This window comes from Onthophagus taurus, chromosome 2, assembly GCF_036711975.1.
Source record: "Onthophagus taurus isolate NC chromosome 2, IU_Otau_3.0, whole genome shotgun sequence".
Taxonomy (NCBI): domain Eukaryota; kingdom Metazoa; phylum Arthropoda; class Insecta; order Coleoptera; family Scarabaeidae; genus Onthophagus; species Onthophagus taurus.
In genome coordinates, this window is record NC_091967.1 from 12,998,180 (window position 1) to 13,024,711 (window position 26,532).

General features: G+C 31.7%; 2 protein-coding genes across 3 annotated transcripts; one reads left to right on the forward strand and one right to left on the reverse strand.

Moving 5' to 3' along the window:
* Positions 1 to 2,720: 2,720 nt before the first annotated feature.
* LOC111425989 (protein DOP1 homolog) lies at positions 2,721 to 17,566 on the reverse strand. 2 transcript variants are annotated; one of them, XM_023060313.2, is made up of 16 exons: positions 17,036 to 17,566; positions 14,383 to 14,569; positions 13,719 to 13,884; positions 11,733 to 12,900; positions 10,723 to 11,673; positions 9,343 to 9,599; positions 6,803 to 9,293; positions 5,010 to 5,188; positions 4,758 to 4,950; positions 4,525 to 4,704; positions 4,135 to 4,468; positions 3,928 to 4,080; positions 3,679 to 3,868; positions 3,511 to 3,522; positions 3,241 to 3,408; positions 2,721 to 3,190 (listed from the first exon to the last, which is right to left on the reverse strand). In XM_023060313.2, the coding sequence occupies exons 1-16, from the start codon at positions 17,180 to 17,182 to the stop codon at positions 2,815 to 2,817; spliced, it is 7,152 nt and encodes a 2,383-aa protein (XP_022916081.2). In that variant the 5' UTR covers positions 17,183 to 17,566; the 3' UTR covers positions 2,721 to 2,814. The 2 variants fall into 2 exon arrangements, with proteins under 2 accessions (XP_022916081.2, XP_022916082.2); XM_023060314.2 differs by lacking the exon at positions 3,511 to 3,522.
* Positions 17,567 to 17,813: 247 nt separating this feature from the next.
* LOC111425936 (Metallophosphoesterase) lies at positions 17,814 to 19,289 on the forward strand. Its single transcript, XM_023060227.2, has 6 exons — positions 17,814 to 17,923; positions 17,974 to 18,201; positions 18,250 to 18,415; positions 18,465 to 18,716; positions 18,772 to 19,000; positions 19,050 to 19,289. Exons 1-6 carry the CDS (start codon positions 17,907 to 17,909, stop codon positions 19,211 to 19,213), a joined length of 1,056 nt encoding a protein of 351 aa, XP_022915995.1. The 5' UTR covers positions 17,814 to 17,906; the 3' UTR covers positions 19,214 to 19,289.
* Positions 19,290 to 26,532: the final 7,243 nt, after the last annotated feature.

Below are 26,532 nucleotides of genomic sequence, written 5' to 3' on the forward strand. Positions count from 1 at the left end.
ATGCATCACAATTGTAATCACATTTTCTTTTCTCAAATTCCTTCTTAAATGCCTTTACATTATTTACAGAGCGGTATGCAACTTAAAAAACGCTAAATAATATTTAAAATCAACGTAGATAAATAACATTAAATCAATCTTTTTATGAGAGGAAAACATGGGAATATCAACACAACAAAGTACCTTAAAAGTAAATTGCATTCTTATATTAATATTGAACTTTCACAAAAGACTGCAGAAAAAGATTTTATAATACAACCTACATATTATTGTGCTTCAAATTTTCTTTAAAAGATCTTCAAGTTATCTACATTTTAAGCATGGTGATTTTATCTTTTGTGAAAGAACAACGATTTTACTTTTTCTACGTTCTTGTCTAAATAGCCACTATAAATAGTTACTTCAAAAAGAAATTATAAATAATCGCTTGTAATAAGCTGTAATAATAAATGAAATTTTAATTGAACATTGATACACATTACGCAAATGCATCTTAATACTGATTTACCTTTACATTTTTATCAGCACAAGAACAACCATATAATTACTTTTTTTTTGTTTAATTACTTTTATAAAGATACTGATTTACAAACCCAATGCAATTTGCAAAAATTCAAATTGTATTAATAAATTAAAATTAAGTGAAAGAATTTTTGAAATAAGTAGGTTTTAAATGTTTGTAAAGATTTGTATAGTGTTAAAAGTAATTTGTTACATCTATGATATACAGTTGACTTCCGTTAATTCGGCATCCAATAGCCCACATAATCCAGCACTTTCTTTAAGGTTGTTTGCTCAAGCTGATTGCTGCGTAGCGAAGAGTGCCATTTTTTTTATGTATTGCTGTTTAATTAATTGTGTATTGTATTGAATAAATTGAAGTAAAAAAGTTAAAGTGTTGCGTGTACATTGTACTGATTTGTGAGTTTTCGTTTATCATGTTTTCTAAAATGCCAAGTAATAAAAAGTCTGGACAGAAAAAAAAAACAAGTTCACCGTTAATCAGAAATGTAGAAATGTTTTGAAGAATGAATTTAATATTGGGTCATCACTGTCATCAGTCATCACCTATTTATGACATTAAAAAAAAAGATAACCTCATTTTGTTTCCTAATTTGTTTCTGAAAAAGTTGTTTCTAGGCAAACTCTTGAAAAACCTAAGCTGGAACAACGGGACAGCATCTTGTATAAATAAATGTTTTAGTGCAAAATTTGCCGAAGAGAAGCCAGTAACAAGACAAAAAAATTTAAAGAAAAAAAAATTAAAGATTTGATATAGAGATCTATAGATCGATATAGAGTCGGTATTGAGAGATTTAACACTGTAACGAAACCTATTTACTGTGCAGGGTATTTGGTGATACGGCGTTCCGGTGGTTAGGTAAGGTTATGTATTTTACCGGCAAAACATAAACTTCAACCAACTTTCGGGTATTTGGAGAAACGGAGATTTATCCCAAACGTACCGACGTCACGTGATCGTTATCAGCCAATTCGACGAATTTCCGTTTAACCAAATCTCCCAATCTCTCTCGCACAAAAAGCACCTTAAGAGATTTAAGAACAACAAAGACTAACATGACTTTTAAAAAAAATTATATCTCTGTCTGTTCTTTACGATGCCCAATGAAATGCCCACGAATACGGTACAGATAACGCCAATAAGTTGACGTGTGTTCATACTTTTTCACGCGATGAGTCACTCTCACTTCTGGTGGTATAGACTACAGAGTATTTAAAGATAGGTTTTTACACTACTTTGTCCCACAGGTCGAGAATAACTTCAAAAAACTTAAACTGCCAGAAGACAGCAAAGCCCTCCTCCTCTTGGATACCTTCAAAGCTAATCCACCAATAACAGAGTTTTTTCTGACAACATATTTGCAACATTTTTGCCTCCAAATTTTACCTCATTGATCCAATCAACTATTTCTTCCACACATTTCCAACATTAAATGTTTTTATAGAAGATCCTTTCTTCAGGACATATTAAAGTCTGATTATGACGTGACTGACTTTTAACAGAGATATAATGTCAAACATGCCATATATGCTAGCATAGTTTCTTAATCTCTAGTAAAAGAAGTCACTTTACAATGCTGTTGGAGGAAGCTAAGACCAAACGCAGTCGTCGAAACTGGTGGATCTTTAAATCTAGGTTAAAGACAATATCAAAATATACCTGAAGAGGAATCTGCAGAAATTGATAAGAACGAACCAACTGAGCAAGAACTAACGGATGAAGTTATTCTACAAAGTGTTATTGATCCTAAAACAGTGAATGTTGAAGAGCAAAATTCGGACGTAGGAATGGTGCAAATCAGCTGGAAAGAGGCGACCGACGCACCATCGAAGTTTATAATATTTGCTGAAACAAACTCTAGTTAAAATTATTAATTTAGATTATAGATTTAAGGAAGCAAAAGAACATCAGTGATTTTTTTAACCTTTTGTTGTTAATTAATGATGCTATACTCTGGAATATAAAATACATTCGATTTCAACTTTTCTTCGAGTTTGCAAATTCTTATTTATTCAATCCATATTAGCCACAAAACGTCATCTTGACAATGTAACTGCTATATGTCTTATCATTTTATAATTGTGTATTTCTAGTAATCTAGCACCAGTAAAGTCCCAAACATGTCGGTTTATCAGAAGTCTACTTGGTGATTCCAGAATATTTTCCATCTACTTAATTAAAATCTTTAAAAACATTTCTTAAATAATTTTGAAAAATTCTTTCACTTAATATCAATTCATCTCATACAAAAACACCATCGAAACAACAACAAATTCATATTAGATACTTATTTATCGAGGTATTTTATCTAAAAAGTCATTTTCGATAATGCGATCGATTTTTTCCAAAATACTCTGCATTTTTTTGTGCTCAGTCTTATTTGTCCATTGTTCCATGCAAATGATTCCGTTACAATCGGTCCGATGGCGATTCGAGCACAAACTGAGCGTCTTAAAGAACGGATGCAACTCTTTTAATTGGGTGATATTATTTACCGTTAATAATAACTCGTTTTGTTTTGTAGGCATGGTCTCTATGGGCAAATCTTTAAATTTCTCATCCATTAAATTCGATATTCTTGTTACGTGTGGCGTGAAATTTGATTTTCTACCATCGCCTTGGTGTGTTACTTGAGATATATCGTCTTCTACAAAAGCCCAACGATACCTAAAAATTAAATTAATAAGTTATGGGTTAATAAGGGATTATTTAGTTACATTTGAAATTGAGGTAATGCTGTTGCGGGTAATAAAAGTGTTAAATCTAATAATTTTGCTGTTGATAATTGTAGTTGTAACCAGTGTGGGTTTCCAAATGCGTGTAAACCATTGTTGGAGTTTGTAGCCCAACTTGGGTCTAATGTAGAGAGAAGTTTTAGGTGTGAACTGAAATAAATTATTTATTATATTCATAATGAAGTTAATTATAATCGGTTGCATAACTAATAATATTTTTAAATTTAATTTACACTGATTATGTAACTTTACCTGGTATTATTCCTGTATTAGCAGAAACCAGTTCCCAAAAGCACAAAGAGAAAAATGTGTTATTCAATACAACAATAAAACATAATATTGAGGTTAGTTATTGAAAAAGCCAAATAAAAAAAGTGTTAATTAACCCAATTCAATAATAATTTTTAATTTGTAACATACCTAAATTCATCAGTTTCCGTGCTAAGTTGTTGCTCAATCTGTATAAAAACCTGTAACATCTCGCTAATAATTATGGGCCATAATGAAGTAATTTGAAGAGGTGACATTCTAAGTAATAAAACTCTAAAGCAAAGAAATACTTGGGCTTGTACATTCGGGACGTTTAATCTTAAACTGCTTGTTAATTGTTCTAAAAAATAATCAATACAAAATTAAATTTAAAAAATGACATAAATGTAATATGTATACCTTGTATATCTGGCATATATTTTGCATATTGATCCGTTTCACTACAAAATATCACAAAAGCCAATCTTTTAAGAAGTTGCGCTCGCTGTTCAAGTTCTTGTTCTCTCGAAGAAAATAAGCTCAAGCTTCCACTTTGTGTCATCGATACGCGACCTAAACAATAATACACACTTAACTGCAAAAATCATTTATTTAAAAAAAACTGACTCATTAAATCTTTAAACGTTGTGTTATCGTGAGTCATTAAATGATCAACGATAATCTTCCAATATTTCAAACAAGAATAATCCATTTGAAATAAATTATTGTCTAAAACGAGATCAAAAACGTCTTTTTTCCACGCTTTCCTTGTATATTGGTAACTGCTGAGACTCGATAAAAGCTTGGAGCACGCGTTAAAACTAGGCATGTTACGGACAGTGTGCGTTTTCAGGTACGGAACTATATTGCACATTAGTGACGTTAAAATTGTGTTTACTTTATCTTTTTCTGACGAACCAAAACAAATATCTAAAATTGGGGCTAATATTTCTGATAAAACCTTAAAAAAAGAACACAAAAATTGAAAGAATTAAAAAGAAGCGTTTTAATAATTACTAATTGTGCTTGAACACTATAATTGTTATTAAGTCCCATTAAAATATCTGAATTACTCGTTGTTACAACGCTTACTGATGATATACTATCTTCATCTTGTTCACGAACCGCTAAATTTCTTCTTAACCACGTTGTTTGTTCTAAACATGAACCACAAACTTGTGAAACGCATTCAATTAGCTATAAAAGTAAAATATATCCTTATTAATTCATTTCTAAGTTTAAAAAATTACTTTCGCTGTGACATCTTGCAAATCTTTTTGATCTTTACGTTCTTCTAACGGACAACACTTAATCATAATTTCATTTAGAATAGCGGCCACTAAAAATTGCGATTGTGGACCCAACGAACAACCTTCTCTAATTAATGTTAATAAGGAACCCCAAGCTTCAGATAATTGCGTTGTGGAAGCATTTCTCATATAACTATTTTAAAAAAATAATTTAAATTTATTTGTATTTTGTAATAATTATTTATAAATTACCAATAAAATAATTCTAAAACACACACGTCCAATAAAACATCTGAACTGAGTCCTTCAATGGGCGGAGGGTTTTTTATCACGGCTATAACAGTCTGAACGAGATTATCTAATGGAATCACACGTATCGCAGATATTAAATAAACCAAGTTATTTTGGCTTGAATTTGGTTCAACTAAAATCTAAAAGTTAAATTTGAATTAATCTATAAAATAAATAGTTAGTGCCGGATTATCCAACATAAGTACAAATAAGACAAAAAGTACAAAAAAAAAACACTTTTTCCCAAAACTTCCAATATTAGAACTATGGGCTAAACGGGTCCATAAAGATTTTTAATAATTTCAGACCCCTCATAACTGCTGAACTTATTCAAGTAATAGAAGACGAGCATTTTTACGCTGCTGATGATTTTGTCACTCCTCTAGAGTCTAGATGATGGTGCTGAAAGTGCTAAAGATAGCGGCAATGAAGACTTCTGCAACGACATCAATAACTGGATGGTAGACAGCTTCAAATGGAAGCTATGGAAAAAATTACAAATCAAGGACGGACTTTTACAATTGGTGATAGCGACACTGACGAAGAGTCAAATCAACGAACTTTTGTCAGAAATACAAAAGAAGTTACTGAAAAAAAGAAACTGGCAAAAATCCTATCTTATTTTTGGGTTTCCAAACTTTGAGAAACTAATGCAATCAGCAGCCATTTCTTCTGATCTAGTGGAATGGTTTGAGCTTTTTTTTGATGATAGTATTATATCATTTTTGACAGAAATGACGACGTTATATGCACAGCAAAAGGTGAACTTAATTTCCGAGTTTCCAATGCTGAAGAATGTGGTGGAAGCTAAGAACTGAATCTTGCGATATGGCACTAATGAAGTGTATGAGAAGAAATAGATTCGAAATGATAAAAAGATATCTTCACTGTGCAGATAATAATAACCTTCCTCCGGGCGACAAATTTGCAAAACTAAGAGAATTGATGCAAATGCTGAATTCAAAATTTTTGAAATACTCAGAACTCTAAGAAAGGCTGAGTGTTGATGAAAGTATGGTTCCATACTTTGATTAAGCACGGAGAAAAATGGTAGAGTGGAAAGATGGATATCAAAACAGAAAAAAAGGTTGCCAGTTGCGTAACGTCATGTAATAGCTCAATACAATAAATTTATGGGCGGTGTAGAGAGGATGGATAAGAACAGGATTTCCATTAGATCGAAGAAATGGTGGTTGGCAATTTTTGCGTTTTGTGTCTATATTTCAGTGTACAACGGATGGCAACTATATAAAAAAGGACTTGGGTAAAAAATGGATTATTTGCATTTTCGAATAGTTGTGCAAACGTATTTACAAAAATATGGTATTCCCCCGGTGGGAGGAAGAAGTTCATCCCATAAATTGGCTTTCAGAGTGCCAACCCAAGTGCGATTTGAAGAAAGCAACCACTGGATTGTCCACGGAAGAAAATCGCTGTGCTTTCTGTAAAAAAGAAACACGAGATAGTCTTGTCAAAAATGTAAAGTCAATCTGCATGAATCCTGTTTTGTTCACTTCCACACAAGATAATGGACAATATATGTTGATTTGATTGAGAAAGTATATGGTCCCGTTTATACCCAATGTTTCATGAATGGAACATTCAAAAAAACTATGACAAAATAGTATTTTCTTAAAAATAATGCTGCACCAAAATGACACTGGAAACAAAAAAATCTAAAAAAAATTAAATCGGGCATAAGCGGTTTAATCCGGCACTGCAAATTATGTTTAAAATAACTGTTGTTTACTTACAGTTTTAACGTTAGAAAATGGATTTCGCCTTTCATGCCAAGCAACAGCAACCGCAGCCAAAAAACTAGCACTATGATGAATAGAAATAGGACTTAAAAATTCCATTAACTGTTGTCTAACAACTTTAGAATTTCCATAAATTCCATAATAATTTCCTTCAATACCAACAATTGTTTGCCATAATTTAGCGACGCTTGCAATAATTCTTGGCATATGACTTAGAATAACTTTTCTTACGTTTTGATAAGAATCGGTGTTTTGTTTACTAAAAGTACTATCGAGTCCGATCGGCGAAAAGAAAACGTTCATTAAATTATTGAATATTTCCGATGAATTCGTAACTTGTGTATTCATGTTTGCGGGGATGTTTTGGTTAACGGTTTGCGAAGAATCCAATAAACAATAATGACACAAGATGGTTAGAGATTCTAATTGGGTTGTTGCGTAATCGGCGCTTAATTCTCCGGGTAATTCTGTATTTTTGTAAGTGTCGGCGATAATTTCTATGTTGTTACAAATATTGTGTATAACGCTGGTGCAAATTTGTTTTAGATTATCGCCAAAATATGGAAGGCAAGATGTGATCATATTGCACCAATTTTGATGTAAATTCTTCATATTTTTATGTCTAAGAGCACTTAAAACTGCCGACAAAAACATATTTTGTTGTGGAATTAAAATCGTTGGGGAATAAGTTGAATTATCTCCAGAATTTGGTACAATAGTTTGTTGGATATTAGCAGCGGCCTCGTGCATGGAGAATACTTGATATTCAAGTATAATTAACGATTGGATTAATCTTAATAGTTGAATTTGAAATGCTTCGACGTGTTCAGAAACTTTTTTATGTGAATCGTATAACTTAAAATTATTAAATAAAAGTACTTCTTCCGCAAATGTCATTTCTTTATCAAAATTTCTTACGGATGTAAGTAAACAATGTAGAACAACTCCTTGTAATTTACATTTCAATAACATATCAGCTATGTAAACAGCAAAACCTTTCCTGTTTTCGCTCACAATACTAATCAAGTTTTTTACAATTAAATCTAAAATTTCTAAACTTTTTAATTGAATTTGTAAATTATTATAAATTTCTTCTTCGCTAATAATTGGATCCCAAAAGAAAGATCTCGCATAATTTAAACAAATTATTATAACAACATCCAAAAACATGTAGCCTCTATAAGTATTTAAATATTCTTGATTTAAATCACCAGAAAAATTTAAACCTAGTGTAGATTTATAATGACGTGCTAGTAATATTAAAATTTCGTTGTTGTTTAAATCTTTTAAACCAGTTGTTGCTAAACATTTAATAAAAAGTTGTGGATTTGCGACGAGGCAATTTTTTAAAGTTTTTAGTGCGTATAAAATATGATTTAGGTCAAATATTTCGCAATATAAGCACATATGTTGATGCATGGGATATAAACAAACATTTTTGTAACAATCACTGTTTCTTATCTCAGCATCAAAAGATCTCCTTGTATTGGGAGAATCACAAATTTCTTCTTCTTCACCACAAACTTTAATTAATATCTCATTTAAAACATCTTTCACAACTTTATTATCAGAATCCTTAAAGAAATCTTCAGCTGAAGTACTCATTTCTAATTCGGCGTTTAAATTATCTGAATCTGATATGCTATAAGACCAACTATGAACTAAGGATAAGTTTTCAATTTCAACTAATTTCTCATTAGCTTTTTCATCAAAACTTTGTGATTTTGATAATTTGTTTGCCGGTTTTGAATCTTTAACACCATTGGAAATTGTTTCAATATGTTCTAAAATATTTTTACTTGATTCGCTCGTTCGAGATGTTTGGTGTTCATATTGTTTGCTTAATAAAGAATCTTCATTACTAGATTGGGTTAAATCAGGACTTGACAAGCTTTCATTTGAGGATTCTTGTGAATTGTGTGGATCAAGTTGAACGTAAGATCCATCAATTCCATTGGGATAAATTTCTTTGGAACTTAAAGGATTTATAAACAATTTAACGTTATTTCTATTTTTATCTGACACTGAAGTAACTTCAAAATGCTTATATTCTTTACTTTTCTTTGTGATAACACTAGAATTTTCTGATATTGAAGTTGTTGTATTTATAACTTGATTATATTTTTTAAATCCTTTATTAAATAAGTACCATTTTCGTTTTTGTGGTTTCGGACTTGGCGTGTCCGTTACATGATACATTACGTTCCCGTTTACGTTACTTATCGCAAAAATTTTTTTCGCTTTAGCATCATCAATTTTATTTGAATCTTTATCGCCGTTATTTGCTTGTAATTCTGAGTCTTGTATGCTAATTTTTTGTATTGAAATTCGAGACGTACTTGGAGCCAACAATTTCAATAAAATTGGGTTTAAAATTCGTGCCATATCGTTTCTTAATAAACTGTGAGTCAAAAATGTTTCAGCTAATAATTTTATGTTGGCGTTTTCTGTGTTTTGTAAGTTATCAAAAATTTTCAGAAGACACCTTTAAAAATAAATTATTAATAAAATAAAAAAATAATTAAATCACTTACTTATCAAAATTTCGAACTGTACATTGATAAGCTGGAAGTTTTATGTTTAAATCTCTACCAAGATGAAGAAGCAGCGTGAATTTTTTTAAATGTTCTGTGTTTAAATTTTCATCAATTAAATAATGACCTATTACATCTTCGACGATTGATTTTTTATTGAAAATGTTGTGTAATTGATAAAGTAATGTTACACACAGCATGATTTGGTTTTGGTTTGAAAGGGTTCCTAATAACCACCATAATATTTCACACATGACCTAAAAGTTAAACAAAAATTATGATTTAATTAGTTCCATTTAAGCCACAGATAAATACAGTTCTTAGCCAAAGAGAGCACTTAAAACTGCTGTAATGTTTTCAATAAGAACATAACAATTTTATATTCAACTAAAACACAGAATAATTGAAATATTGGATTGAAATGTAGTCCAAATGTAGTAGACATCTTAAATTTAGTTATGGAATTCGATATTGTTCCTAAGACCAACACTAGCACGTTTGGAACTAAAAACTTTTGCTTGTCGCGTTCGGCCTTTTCTATGGTTATTCTGTATGTTTTGTCCCAGTCTTCTCTAAGCATAGAATTGGAAAGTGCGAAGTGGAGTCGTAGTTTATTTGCTGCAACCTTTAAAATCCTTGTGAATTCTGTCACGTATTAGTGCTTGTTCTGTCCTAATCAAGATCCTAGTAGAGTCGATATGGCGCTTCAACTTGAGGAAGATCTTTCTCTCTAAGGCCAAGCTGCTAAACAGCTTGCGTTGTCTATCTTACTGGAACCACATAATATATTACTTATGTTAAATACATTCATTTCTGCCCAAGAATAGCAACATGGCGATTATTTTAAACGACGAAAAAATGTGATCCAATCACATCTTAGGCATGAAATCGACACCATAAGGTCATTTTTTGGTTGTAATGGAGTCTTTTGAAGTAGATCTGAGTTTGTTGCTATTCAATAATTTATATTTTGCTAATTGACAAATTTATTAAGCCAAAAATGAGCTTCATCGCTGAAAATGATTTTTCAATAAGATTCAGGATTTTTTGCACAGTTTGCATCAGTTCTTAATATGGTTTGACAGAGCATTTAGGTCTGCTATATACTCGATATGAGTGTGTTGTCTTACTTGCACAACAGCCAATAGTGAATATCTCGACTCAAATTTACCCACTATACTATACACAGCACAGCCTATCTGGTAGGATTAGTACTACCACAAATTGCTAGTTCATGAACTTCACTATGATAAAAATATTAACTTTCACTGACTAATATTAAAATAAAATTGTTATGTTCCTATTGGAAATCCCGTTAGTTGGAGAACTCAACAATATTATTGTACAACAAAAATCTTATAATCAAATTGTATAAATTACCTTTAGCACCAACGTATTTTCTTCAATATAATTAACATGTGCACTTTCCAAAATACCGGTAATAATAACATTAGTATTTCCTTCTTCTTGTTTCTTTTGATAATGTTGACTCTTTGCCAAACTAAAAATCTCCAATAAAGCGTTCATAGCGATTAACTGAACATCTTTACAAGCTTTTCTAGTACATGCGCTAGCGATCAACACTTTCAACCAAAAAGGAATGTTGGTTTCTTGCTCTGCATTATTCAACATATTTGGAAAAGCCGCGAATTCCAATAAAATATTACACGCAACCGTCATCGCTTCGTCGTATTCAGACCCATTGCTTAAGTTGTCGTATTTATATTCAACTTCGGTGGAGGTGCATGAAAAATCGTGACGATTCATTGAAGTGTAGGATTCTAAGCATTTCGTTAAAATCGCTTCAAGGTGTTTGGTGCGGTTTTCTTTGTCGCAAATTAGGGTGTTAAAATGCGATTCGACGCACAATCCAGATATGATTTTATGGCGAATGAACGTGACGAAAAAATCTTTATAGATTTGCCAACAAGAAATAATGTGTTTATTTTCGAATTTAATATTATTTTCAATTGTTGGTGTTTCTGGAAGTTGTTGTTCGACAACTAAAACGTTTTCCACAAATTCGAGGACGTTTTCAGAGGATTTTTCTTCATCTTCGTCTTTTTTTAATTCGTATAATTTCGAGCTAGATTTCGATTTTTTGTTTTTAGATTTTTTATCTATTTTCGGACTGTTTTTATCTTTTTTCTTGGACATTTGATTGCTGTTCGATCGTTCGCGCGCTTTATCCTCAACGCTTAATTCGTTTTTGTTTAGATTTTCATTTATTTTCGAATCAGATTTACTTTTTTCTAAACCCGGTTTTATTTCTTTATCTTTTTCTGAAGTTGTTGATGAATCAACACTGTCTGCATGTATTTCTTCTACTAGCTAAAGAAAAAGAAATATTTTATAGAAAAACTAATTGCTTTTTTAATTTACTTTTATACCTTAACATCAACTTCTGGTTTTATGAGAGGTTGTTTTACTGTAATTGGCTGAATTTTCATTAAAATTTTTGTACATAACTGTAAACTTGTTGTGATCTCATTTCGATTTAAAATTTCAATGTTTCTCTCCAAAACGACCAAGATTTTCATAAACAAACTCGGTAAGATATCGTGCGTGTTCTCATCGTAAATTTCAATAGGAATTATATCTAACAGAAATTCCGATAAAATACAAATTTCTACGAGACATGGTTCACCTGATCCGATATCATTCACCGCCAATTTATTTCTAGTAACGTTCTTTAGATTTATAGCTGCCTTTTCAAAACATTTCTCGAGATACGCCCAAATGTAATAAGGTTGTAACGTTGCAAATAATAAGTTGGCATTTTTAACCAACTCTTGACAATACTTAGTAATAAATTGTTTGGTTAAAGTCGTTTCTTCCCTTTGTTTTAAGCTAGTTAAGTCTCCGTTAAACGATACGCATCTAACACTTGCGTTTCTTTGTTTTTGTTGATGAAGACACGTTAAGTAAAGAGATCGAAATACTTCGTATAAAATGTGGTCCAAAATAACCGGCCCAATTTGGGGTTTTTCAAAAAGCGATGTCAACAATCGATACGGAACTACATTAATGCTCTGTTCGGTGCTTTTTTCTTTTAAAATAATTTTTAAAGCTTCCAACATAAGATCATAAGCAATCGAGTTATTTTGCGTTTCGCTTATTTCCGTTTCTTCCGTATCTATTATACTCATATGTGCGTTTACATCCGCACATAATAACCAAGAGTACAATCGCCGATTTAAGGACATATCTCTTCGTAAAATCGTTGTTAACGCAGCCATAACCAAACGAACCATGTCGGCATAAAGTAATTGAGTGTTATTCATTGGGAAGCACACCATTAAAAGATCTAAAGCCGATCTTTGAACGAGAATACTTGAATCATAAACGGCAGCACATAGTCCGGAAACCATAACATCTATATCATTTCCCATTAAATATAACTGATCTTCCATTGAAACTTTACGACTATAATGTGAAAGAACGTAGCTTATTGCTGGTAATCTTACCGGACTGTTACTTTTTACGCATTGCCAAATACATGTGTAGAACCATGATGGACCAACTCCTTCACATACGTTTTCTAGTAATGTATTTGTTCTGTAAAATTATATGTTATTAATTACACAATAATGTATCAAATATTTTATGTCAAATTCAAATACAGTAAAACCTCGACATAACGGCTTAATAAGGGGAAAGGAGTGTCCATTATAGTTTGAATGAATAATTTTAACGCATACAAATTCGGACAGCTATCCACTCTGTTGCGTTCAGTCTACATGGCTTGACATTATGGTAGAATCTAAGAGGATTGCCACATCCCAGGAACAGGTGCACAGCTCGAATACCCGTTCGTGATGTGAATTAGCAAAAGCTTAATTTATTCTATTCATGCTTTGTAATGTTGTTTATTTGAAGGTTAAGGTTCATAATATAAAATAAGGATCTAGATCGAGTTTAAGCGTGCGTCTCTTAAGACGGATAAACCCGAATGTTTCTAGTTGTAGATCTAGCGTTAGTTCTACTTTTTGTTCAATAAAAATATACAACAATCTATCTCTGAATAACATTTAAAACTAGAACTACTGTCCTTGATTTGTAACTCAGGGAATACCCTAAGTTTATCTATAAACATGGAATAGAGAAATATATATGCATGAGAAAATATAATCCAGTTAGACAAAACAAATCCATTAAAACCCATTAAATCTTTATAACCATGACCCCATATTGAGTAAACGTGCGATAAAACGAGAACGTTTATAGGTGATAAAACAAGTTAGTAATCAAGATGACAAAAGTAAACATTCCGTAAACTCTAAATTGAATAAAACAGTACTTTTATGTATAATAAAGTTAATTATTTTCTCTCTTGATAAGAACAAAAGTTGAAAATTAGTTAATTTTAACTTTACCTGTCGAAATAATCGGACCCAGTTTCTAAACCGGGTAAAACGCCGCTTAGAAATCCGCTTAAAGCAGGTCGTAATCGTTCTCTCAATGGAACAAAATGTGTATCATAAACGTTTAAAAGTGACGGTCTTATATTCATCGCTGCATGGCCTAGTAATGGAAATAAACCTATAAAAAAATACAAATAATCAATATCTAAGCAAAAATTGAAAGCATTACAAAAAAGTTTAATTAAACAAAGTTTAAAAACATTTTAAGTTTTATTGTATGCAATTTTCTAATGTTAAAAGTATGTTAACAATTTTTTTTTACAAAACCCGAGTAAAAATAGAAATTCCAGGTAATGAGTAGCTTTATCACTGTTTTGTATACGTGTTTTATCTTCCTTTCACCCAATTAATCCCATTCGTTTATTTTGGAATTTGTTTTAATACAGTTGGAAGCAGTTGATAATGTTAAGTTTTTTTTTGTAAAATTTTTAAGTTTGTGAAGATGATTTTATTAAAATTTTAGTTCACATTTCAAAATTTAGAAACAATTTACCTTGAAATTTGATAAGATTACATGTTACAACTTACAACAAACATCCGCTCTTAACAACTTGAAGTGCCTCCTTTACGTCAATTACTTATCCGGAATTGTTTACAAAAAATTAATTGATCTTACCTGCACTGTAAATGAAAAGTTCCAAAGATAATCTGTTGGTTCCCATAGATTTGAAGATGATGTCGTAAGTTTCTAAAGCTTTCAGATGAACTCCAGAAGGTAACGCCGGATGCATACATTGTGCTAAACGTTTGCTGATTTTAATCCGACGAGGAATTACGGGAAATTTTGTATAACTTAACAAAACCTAAGAAAATAAACATTGGACTTCAAAACATTATTCTAAAAACATAACAAAGAAAAAAAAGCATTTAGATAAATAATTTACAAGTGTATATAGTTTACAATATACGTTATTATTGTGTATCTCGCATTACTCATAATCAAAACGTTTCAAATCATTCGTGAAGTAAACAACCCAATTCGTTTTTTAAGTAACGGTTTTCACTGATACGAAAAATATGTTTGAAACAAATTTTTTTTTCTCCAATTATATGAATCACCTGGATCAATTGTGAAATTATTGTACCTCATTTTTGAGATAACACAAATTGACGTAAAAAACTCATTGAAACAATTCGTTTATTAAACAATTAAATGAACTGGAAATTAAAAGCGGAAGTTAATGAGCGGAAGTAAATGAGCGGAAGTACGCGGGTTGCGTTTGGGAAAAGATTATTACAGAACCACAAGTTGTATTTATTTCGTAAAAAAAATTACGTTACTTTAATTCAAACAAAGTTTTAGATAACGCATCTGTATTAAATTTGTTGTCATTCTTCTTTTCTGTCCTATATTATTATCATCTATTCAAACGAAGTACATACAAAAATAGAGTTAAATTTTCAGTCGCAGTACGAATGATTTATTTAGAAAGGCGTAACAAATAATAGTTGTTTGTTTAATTAACGTGGAGTTGGATCTATTTTTAAACCACAGATGCTACATTTAAGACTTCTGACTACTCAATACAAAAAATAAAATCTTGTATTGATTGTGAATTAATTTGTGATGTAAATTTGAGATGTATCAAAAAGTTTAATTAGAAAATATTTTAGGATCATTTCCCATCTGAACTGTCTAGTCGATTTATTATTAACAACTAGTTTGATTTTATTTGGTTTCCGTTTCTACAACTGCTAAGACCAGCTTTTTAGACAAATATAATCAGCATTGCTAAGATTTCCAATAATTCACTTGTTTCTTAGAAATAGATTTATAATATAAGTTACAGTTGGGGTTCCGCGTTGAATGAAATTCTCCAAGATGTTGTGACACAATATATGGAAAACACATTGTAATTCAAGCAACATCGAACTCTGGCAATGAATACTACAATTACAAGGGTACTGACAGTGGTGCTCTTCTTATGGTAATGGATCATTATTACTGCTTTAGCTATACAGATATAGGCTATGGACGCAACGCAGATGGTGCTGGCAAAGTTTTAGAACAACAATAAATAAAGATCATTAATTACTGAACTGATTTGAATATACGCGATAAAATCATGAACAAAAAACATTGCACAATTGGTTGTGTAATTGGAACAACAGATCACGAAAATATTATCACTTTGTTTACATAATATAGCACCAAAAATATTCCATAAGATTTTTCTTCTTTGTTGATAAATTTTACTTCATTGTATGTATTCCATCTTGTTGGCATCTCAAATATGTAAGAAAATAACAGAGACTTTTACAGTTTGTTTACTTAAGGCCACTGAGTGCTACTTTAAGAGCGCGAAAAACGAGATGCAGTCCTAAGGACTTGGAGGGGAAAGGCCAGTGGACTATAAAATAAAATTTGGGTGATGTAGCAGACACATGAATAACTGACTAACTTGCACATTGCGTTTACACAATGCAATTGTAATTCGCGTCCAGATCTATTTATACTATGTGTTGTTAGCAAATAATACCAACAGATGGATAACGAAATTGTGAATCAATTGATACTGAACAAACTTCCATAAAGTAAAACACATGAAACAAAATCTCTTGAAAAACAAAACGAAAACAAGTGAAGAAGAATGATGCAAGTACATGAACTCAACTTATTCTTAGTGGAGGATATTGTCTGGAAAAAAACTTGCCATACAAGCACAGCATCAATTTCATATATTGTATCACCTAACAGTAGCCATAATAATAACTTTCTTTAAGAATCACTAAATGATATCTTTGTAGGAGTGTCTTCCCCCAGTAAGCTTTTTTTAAATAAACAGATATTTTTTTCATAATTATGCTATTCTCCATGACAAAATAAATAACTTTTATTAGCCATAATAGGTTGCTGAAACAAAATGTTTTGAACAATGTGCTAAAAAATACATAATATTATGTACATGTTAAAATGAAATCCAATTAAATTTACACTTACTTTAACCTATGAGTATCAAATGTTTTAAACAACAGATATGGAAAACGTAAATATTTAAAGACAGATTTTGTAAAAATCATTAACATCTAAAACGCATGTGATTTAAACAGATAACTTTAATGGGAATTAAAAACTTATCTTCTTGCTGTTTCACAAATGCTAAGACAAATATAAAAGGTTGTAAAAACAGATTGAGGTTTCAAAATAAACAAGACATAATGAAATTTGTTACACCATAACAAAATCAATATAATCACCTTGAAACTTTTCTTCTTAAATACTTAAACCAACGATTATTTTTAATTAACAAAAATAAAACCACCCTTACCTTATTTAATTTACCAAGTGCGGCAATTAAATCGGCCCATTCCGAAGACAATTCAAAAGTTTTCAGTGCTTTATCAACAGCTGCAACATACATCCTATATTTCGAATCTTTCATAAGCTCGTACTCTTCCATGGTGATGGTCGTCATTTTCTTAGATTATTTTTCTTAAATTTGAGATCGAACATGAACTCTTCCAATTGAACTTAATTCAGCGAATTAATCCGTTCACTGTTTCGTTGCCTTTACATTCTAACGAGCGCTTAGAAAACCGACTGTCTCAGTGTGTATTCCTAGCGCAAATTTAAACGATTTCTGCCGTACGAAATTTGGTAAACGAACATCGGGCATCGATCTTGATACACAACCGCGAACTTTGACGCGTTCCAATAGAATCGCGTTCATTAATTCTAATTAAACATGTTTAAGTAACCACCTTGCCTGTAATACAGGTATTGACACGTTAAAATATTGCCTAGGCGATTTTCCTCACAATAAACTCACAAATAACTCTATTTTGACACTTGACGTTTCACGTATAATGTGAAGTTAGTTGATTTTAACCTAGCATTTTTTATATATAGAGTGTGATTATTGCTTCTTAAATATTTGATTTACTTAAATAATTAATATTAATTTAGTTTTTATATTTTTCAAGTAAACTATAATTATTATAAATTCAAAATTTTTAATAGACGATTTGTTTTGATGTTTTGAAATGTCAAAATGCCATTTAAATGTCAAATTATGTTGAAAAACATTTCAATCATGTTTGGATGAATTGCATAACAAATCGGTTTCTTTATTATTTGTATTATTAATTAATCGATTATTCTTCATTTAATACATAAATGATTTAATAGAAATCAAAATAATGACACGTCCACGAAAGTATGTAAAAGATTTTTTTGGTAGGATAATTATAAAGCTTTCTGTTTTAGGAGACTGGTTTTTAATAAATATGTACTTATAATAACGGTGATTTTTGCTATGTATTATATTTTTGAGGTGTATTTATACAAGGTATCCAAGTACAACTTTAATAAATTAGAATGTGTAGATGGTAACAAGTGCTTGCGAATTCTTTTGGTGGCTGATCCCCAATTAATTGGTCTTCAAAACGAAATTATACATCCATTAACTGGTTTGGCGATATTTGATAGCGATTGGTAAATAATTTATTTTCAAAAATTGTTTAATTCATCTTCTTTTTTTAGGTACTTATTAAAAACTTACAATATAGCTTTTGATTTTGTTAACCCACATGTAGTTATATTTCTTGGTGATTTATTCGATGAAGGCTCAACTGCCACTCAAAAAGAATTTGATACTTACAAAGCTAGATTTCATGGAATTTACGGACACTCAACTGAATTTATCAAAGTAATAAATTTAATTGTTAACGTTTTCTTTGCTTAAACTTATTCTTCAGCATGTTTACTTACCAGGTGACAATGATATAGGGGGTGAAGGCTATGATATTGTCACTAAAGAAAAGGTTATTCGTTTTTACAACGCATTCCATCAAACAAATACATTTTCTATTAAGATGGTAAACTTTTACAAATACAATATACTTACAAGGAGTTTTATTGAACCAATTCAAGACAATGAATCGAATAAAATTAATGTGGGGTTAAGTCACATACCGCTTTTGAAAAAATCTGGTGGTTATGAATTAGAGGTACAAATTAAAATTATTGAGTGATTTATTTTTATAAAATGAAAGTTACTTTTAGATGTTAAAATCAACAAAACCCCATGTTATATTTTCTGCGCATGATCATTTTGCATCAATTATTGATATGAAACATAATGGAAATGATAAAAATACTCTTAAAATAATCCCCAAAGAAAATAAAATATTTCGTTATCCATTGAGTGATTTGAACACATATGAATTTATTGTGCCAACGGTATCTTATAGAATGGGTACAGATAAAATTGGGCATGGTTATGCAATTATTGGTAAAATAACGACGAATTAATTTCGTATTAATACATTAAATATTTTTAGAAGGAGAAAATATTTCGTATACAGTATTATGGTCACCTGTGAGATTTCCAACATTGATTTTTTATGGAGTATTGTTATTTATTACTGGATTTTACAGCATGATTGTTGTTTGCAAGATTTATATTAAGAAACGCCCAAGAAAACATTTGTTATTACCTATATAAGATACACTTTTAACATTTTAATCCTTTAATATAGCCTGAAGTGCTATTTCATTGTTATTGTAAAAGCTTTCAAGTTATCTACAATTAATGTACTTTTACAGTAATGTGTATCAAAACTTAATTATTAAAGGATTAAAAAGTTAAAAGAATCCAATTGACTTAATTTATCTATAGAAACATGGCAAGTATTCTTAATTTTAACACTTGATAATTGATTATGAAAAATTGCAAAAAAAATGTGTTCATCTGAAGATAGTAGTTTAGTAATATTTTATTATACGAAATATAGTGAAAATTTCCTAATCTACAAAATTTATAACTTTATATTTGTAGCTTTTCTATTAGAACACTAAAAGGAAGTTGATAAATCTACCTCAAAATTTTTAGTGTAGTATTAAAAAAAACCTAGAATATGATGAGATATTGAGTTTCAAACTTAATTTACTGTTGAAATCCATTCGAATTAACTATTGCCAATATGATTGCACCACTAGAACACATATTAACATTAATTTTTTAAAGTTTCCATTATAAGGGATGAATTGAATCGGTCTGTTTAAGTGTGTTTCACATAGTAACTGCCAACCATGAGATAATTTGTCACATTAGTATTATTAAAAAAATCCACATTCCTTATTCCAACCTACTCTTGTAGTTTAGACATATACATCCCATTAATGTGATTTCATATTTTTATTGTTACATTGAATGATTAAAGTATGTTAAAATTGTTATTGATTTGATTGAAAAAATAAATTAAATCTTATTAAAAGGTGGTATAATGATTTTGAGTTTTATAGTTAATCATTATCAATTTTTTAAATTGCGTGCAAAAAAAACGCTTTCGTTTGAGTAAACATTTCTAAGGTTTTGTTTTGAGGTGCTTATCCGATTCGAAAGTTGGCAGTTTTGATTTTGTTGACTTCCTCTTCCATTATGCATTGGAGCAGGGAATATCTGTATTGATTTCTCATGACATCTCCCAGCTACTTAAGTTTTCTGCGTTTGAGGGTGCAAATCATTTCCAATTCCTTATTCATTTTTTGTAGCATTTCCCTGTTCGCCATTTCAAAAGCTTCCAATTTTTCAGTTGTGGCTTCTGTCAAGGCCCAGGATTCTATGCCATATAACAATGTGAAAAAGATATAGCATCTCAGATTTCTTACTTTTGTTTCTAGAGATATGTTGTGACTCAGTTTATTGAAAGCTCTTATACAGCATTTTATTTCATGTGCATTGTTTCTACAACAGCTATGAGAAGCACCAGTTGATTCTCATACCTATTTAATTTTAAAATTGTTCCGGCCAGAATGGATAGCCTTTTAGTGACTATTGTGGCATTCAACGTGTTAATATCTCCGTGTTGTTCTGCCCACCCAGCTTATTCTCAGGATTCTTCTATAACATCATATCTCAAAGGTTTCAAGCTGGTCGATATTATCTTCTTAAGTGCATTTTAGCATTTAGTGTGAGTCCTTTGTCTTCATATTTTTCCACTACCTCGAGTGTTTACACTAATCGTCTGTAAACTCAACGTTATCCAGCTTGTTTATGTGAATTAACCATCGTGATCCAATATGTAAGACTCTTATCTATGAAGTTAGCCATATATTTAAAAATAAAAAGTTCTTGTCTGAGCCCATGACAACTTTCAAAGAATGTCTTGAGTGCTTGAAGAATCTCCATGAAAAAGTTCAACATGGCCAATACAATAAAGTGGTGAGCTGTGCAAAAACAAACTAACCTTGTCTAATTAATTCGCCTTTTATTTTAAAGTATTAATGATATTCTGAGGATTATTTAGCAATATATTATTATTTTTATTTGTAACTTATAATTTTTCAAATTTAAATAATATTTTCTTTTTGGACCCCAACAAAAAACCTTTAGTATCAAGAAGATCTTTAGTTTCAGAATATTTGTCAAAGCAATGTATGCGAAATTTACCCAAAATTTTTACCACAGCTACCATTAGTGACATTTTACCCAACCTTAAACCTAAAAAATAATTTATTTATTGTCCTTTAATGATTTTTGAACACCATCTTTACCTATACAATGTCGTCGTCCTGCACCAAACGATAAATAACTAAAATCTTCACTCATTCCTTTACGTCCTTTCGCGAATCTCTCCGGATCAAAGATAAAAGGATTTGGAAAATTTTCTGGGTTATAATGAACTCCTAATAATGAGACATAAACGTTTGTTCCAGCATCGATTTTTAAATCGGTATCGGGAATTACGTAATCATTTATGCATTTTCTGTCCAAAAATGGTAAAATGGGATATTTTCTTAAAGATTCTAAAAAAAATTTTTAGTAAAGTATTTTTTATTTTATAGCGACAAAATTTACCTGTTGTTACCATTATTAAATATTCCATTTCTTTTATTGCTTTAAAAGATATCTTTCCCTTTTCTGCTTCAAAAGTTTTCATAATTTCTTTTCTTAATCTTTCTTGAATTTCTTGGTGGTGAGCTAATTCGTATAATAAAAATATGAGAGATGAGCCGATTGTTTCAAATCCTGCGAGCCAAAATTGTACTCCTTGGCCATAAATTTCTTTTTCTCCTACAAACAAAATCAATTAAAAAAAAAATAAATAAAAGGGGTTAGCTTACCTTCAATGTAAGTTTTGTTCTCTAACATATCAAGCATAGTACCAATAAAATCATTTTTAACAATTTTGTTTTGTTTACGATAAATTCCAACATCTTTAATCATTTCTTTAACAATATTGATAGATGCACGCTTAAAGACGATTGAAAAAGGCTTAATCTTCTTAATAAAACGCGGGACAACTCTTACTTGTTTTATTATTGAATTAACATAACCTCACATTACATTATCTCTTATTAACTATATGTTTACATATACATACATGTGTATGTGGTTGCCTAACACCCTCCCTTAAACATATATTACTGTTAATCATTAACATTTCAAAAAAAACTTAACATAATCCAAAACAATTGTTACAAAAAATAAATTTTGACCTGAAGAGGGGTTTGGTGAGACTGTCTGCTGCCATTTCATCGGTATTTATATGTCGGATAGTTAGTTCCTTCTGATCGATTTTTTCGCGTATGAAATGGTGGCGAACATCAATGTGTTTCGACCTCTGTCGACAGCCACTTGTTTTCGCTAAATCTATAGCTCCTTTGTTATCGCAGTAGATGATAGTTTCTTCTTTGGCATAATCTGGGTCTAGTTCTGATATTAGTGATTTTAACCAGATTCCTTCTTGACATGCAGAACTTAAACTCATATATTCTGCTTCGGTGGTGGAAAGAGCGACTGTATTTTGTTTTTTTGTGGACCAAGAAACTGCTGCTCCTTGCATTTTAAATATGTATCCAGTGATGCTCTTTCTGTCCGAGTGGTTCGCCCAATCAGCGTCGCTGTATCCTTCCAAAAACTGATCTGAACTCTTATTGAAAGTTAATTTTAATTCAGTTGTTCCTTTCAAATATCTAAAAATTCGTTTAACTGCATTCCAATGTGGTAGTCCAGGATTGTTACAAAATCTGCTGACCAGATTCGTCGCATAGCTTATGTCTGGCCTGCTGACCTGACAAAGGAAGAATAAAGCTCCTATAGCTTGTCTATATGGTATCTTCGCCATAGCTTCTTTCTCTTTCACACTGCTTGGACTCATTTCATCATTTAGCTTTTGGTTTGGGTCGCAAGGTGTAGCGGTTGGATTACAATCCTCCATATTGAATCTTTCAAGAATTCTTCGGATGTAACCAGTCTGATCGATAGAAACAGAATTCCTGTTCTTGGTTATTCTCATACCTAATATGTTACTGGCCTTTCCCAGGTCCTTTATTTTGAAGTGTTCCTGTAGTTCAATCTTACATTTCTTGATTTTTCCTTCATCATTTGCTAGGATCATTATATCGTCAACATAAATTGCAATTATAATCATGTTATCGCCTGATCCTTTATAAAAAATGCATTGATCTGTGTTTGACTTGTTGTAACCCAAGTTATTCAAAACATCAGATAACTTCCTATTCCAAGCTCTCCCACTTTGTTTTAATCCGTACATTGCTTTCTTTAATTTTAGTGCTTTATGTTCATTTTTCGATGATCTTAGAAATTCTGGAATTTCGATGTAGATATCTTCATCTAACGGTCCTTGGAGGTATGCTGTCGTTACGTCTACATGATGCACTGACAAATCATATTTAACAGCCAAGGAGAGTAAATATCGGATCGAGTTGTATCTTACGACGGGTGAATATGTTTCGGTATAATCGATGCCTTCTATTTGATTGCACCCTTTTACAACTAGTCTCGCTTTATATCTTTCTATTTTACCATCAGGATTCCTTTTTATCTTCAATACCCATCTTGTTTTTAGTAATTTTCTGTCATCTGGTGGTTTCACTTCATCCCACGTTTGATTTTCTAATAAGGAATTGATTTCTTCTTTCATTGCTTCTGACCATTGTTCCTTATTTGATCCTTTTAGTGCTTCTTCAACAGTACTGGGTTCACCATCCTGCTTTAAGGAGAAATATGTAACAAAGTCTTCCATAAGCCTTGGTTTGGGTTGTCTACTAGACCTTCGAACTTCGTGTACTTTGACTTGTGCCTGGTCCTCCGAGTCGTCTTTCGATACTTCATTTGGTGTATATGACTCGTCCGTTTCTTCTCTTTCTTCTTCGGTTTCACTATTTTCCGCGTTGACCTCATTCTGTCCTTCCTCTTCTTCCTTTTCTTGTTGGAATGTTATCTTCATTGGTAACCTCTGATCCGAATTTTCTGGATGTTTTCCATTTTCTAAGAAAATCACATCTCGGCTTTTTGTTATCTTCCGTGTGACAGGGTTAATAAGTCTATAACCTTTGGTTTCTTCACAATAACCCATGAAGATCAATTCTTCAGACTTTGGGTCCCATTTTTGACGCTTTTCTTTCGGTATATAAACCATAGCAGGACAACCAAAAACTCGTAAATTCGACAGATCTGGCAACGTTCCTGACCATAATTCTTCTGGTGTACGGCCTGTGGCGAAAGCGGGTGATCTATTTATTAGATAGACTGCCGTATTTACTGCTTCAGCCCAATACTTTGTAGGTAATTTGGCTGCTATCAGCATTGACCTGGCTCGTTCTACGATGGTACGATTCATCCTTTCGGCAAGACCATTTTGTTGAGGGCTGTATGGTACTGTAGTTTGATGTCGGATACCAGCCTTCTGCAACAAATTTCTTAAATCATGGTTTACGTATTCCTTACCGTTATCACTGCGAAGAGTTTTTATTTTCTTGTTAGTTTGATTCTCGACCATAGTTTTGAATTCTGAAAATACTTCTTTAACTTGGTATTTGCCCTTTAAGAAATAAACAAACACCTTTCTTGAATGATCGTCTATTAGGGTTAGGAAATATTTTGCTCCGCCAATTGAGGTTTCTTCCATGGGACCACATAAATCAGAATGGATTAAGTTCAGTATGCTATTTGAACGTTTCCCACTAAAACTGAAAGGGAGTCTCGCTTGTTTCCCTTTAATACACGCAATACATGTATCTTCTGTTATTTCCATCCCATCTAATCCATTGGCTAGACCTTTCATTAACAGTTGCATCCCTTTTCTGCCTAAATGTCCCAGGCGTTGATGCCAAATGTTTCCCAAACAAGTCGCAATCATAGCAGATTCCCCATTTACTTCTTTGGTATTTAACTTGTAAATTCCTCCAGCTTCTGTACCGGTTGCTATTACTTTGCCTGACTTGTCAATTATGTTGCATCCTGTTTTGTTAAAAATAACATTATAGTCATTACGAACTATTTTGCTGATTGAAAGGAGATTTACTGCAAGATCAGGTACGTGTAGTACATTTTTCGCGACAATGACATCTTCATCGTCTTCTGAGGTATGAATAAATACTTCCCCTTTGCTTTCGGAAGGTAATTTTGACTTATTAGCTGCTATCACTTCAGTTCTGGTATGCAATTGTGCTTTTTCTATTAGTTCAGCATGCGGTGTCATGTGAGATGAAGCGCATGAATCTAAATACCAGCTTTGGTCTTCTTTTAACTCAACAGAACTGTACAGAGCAAAAAATGCCTTTTGTTTACTCTTAGGATTGTTTTCCCCTTCTTGTTTATTCGACTTGTTTTTGCATTCCGAAGCGTAATGTCCGTATTTGTTACAAGCATAACATCGTATGGCCTTTTTGTTATTTTTCTTCTCGGGAAAACTTTTGAATGAAGAACCTTTTTTCTGTACGTACATCGCCGACTCAGCATCTTCCGTATGGTTGACATCTTGTAAAAGTTTTGTTTTAATTGAGTCACCTGTTATTGGGGTTCCGGAGCTCTCTAAACCCATGATCATCGGTTTATATTCTTCAGGTAGGCCTGCCAACAACAACGCTCCGATCCATTCTTCGCCCACTTTAAAATTTAAACTATTTAATTTGTGTGCGGTCGTCGTGATTGTATTCACATATTCTGCAGTCGATTTACAACTTGTAAGCCGTGTAGTAACCAGCTGCCTGAGGAGACCAACCTTTCTTGTTAAGCCTGAGTCCTCAAATGTAGATTGTAATTTATCCCAAGCCTCTTGTGCTGTTTTGGTGTCTTGTATGTGACTGTAATTGATTGGATCTACCGATAATATTATTTTTGCTCTAGCTTTTGTCACCCTTTTAATATCAGCGGTATACGTTGAATTTCCGATGACGCATCCCCATAAGTCCTCGTGCTCAAGAAGCGCTTGCATAGCGAACTTCCACGTGTTATAATTCTCCTGACCTGTTAGCTTTTCCACAGCAGGTAAACTGGAGCTAGCCATAATTCCCGTGATAACCAATAAATCAAAAAAGAACAACGTGATCGTCTGTGACCAGGTTCGATTTTTTTTTAGGTTAGTTTTTTTTAACGTTCCGGTCGAATCGACTTTCGCTTTTTCTCTTCTACTGATCGTCCTTTACTCACATAGGCGCGATCTGGGCCCATAACCTGATAGATGCACGCTTAAAGACGATTGAAAAAGGCTTAATCTTCTTAATAAAACGCGGGACAACTCTTACTTGTTTTATTATTGAATTAACATAACCTCACATTACATTATCTCTTATTAACTATATGTTTACATATACATACATGTGTATGTGGTTGCCTAACAAATATCAACACCAGCTTTATGAATAAATTGCATATTAAATATTCTAGTTAAAATAGGCGATATGAAATAACTCATAAATTGCACGCCTCTATAAAAAGTACCTTCAAAAACAATTTTAGCAGTTTTAATGGAAATTGCATTGCTGTCAATAAAACTGTTAGCTTTTATCCCAAAA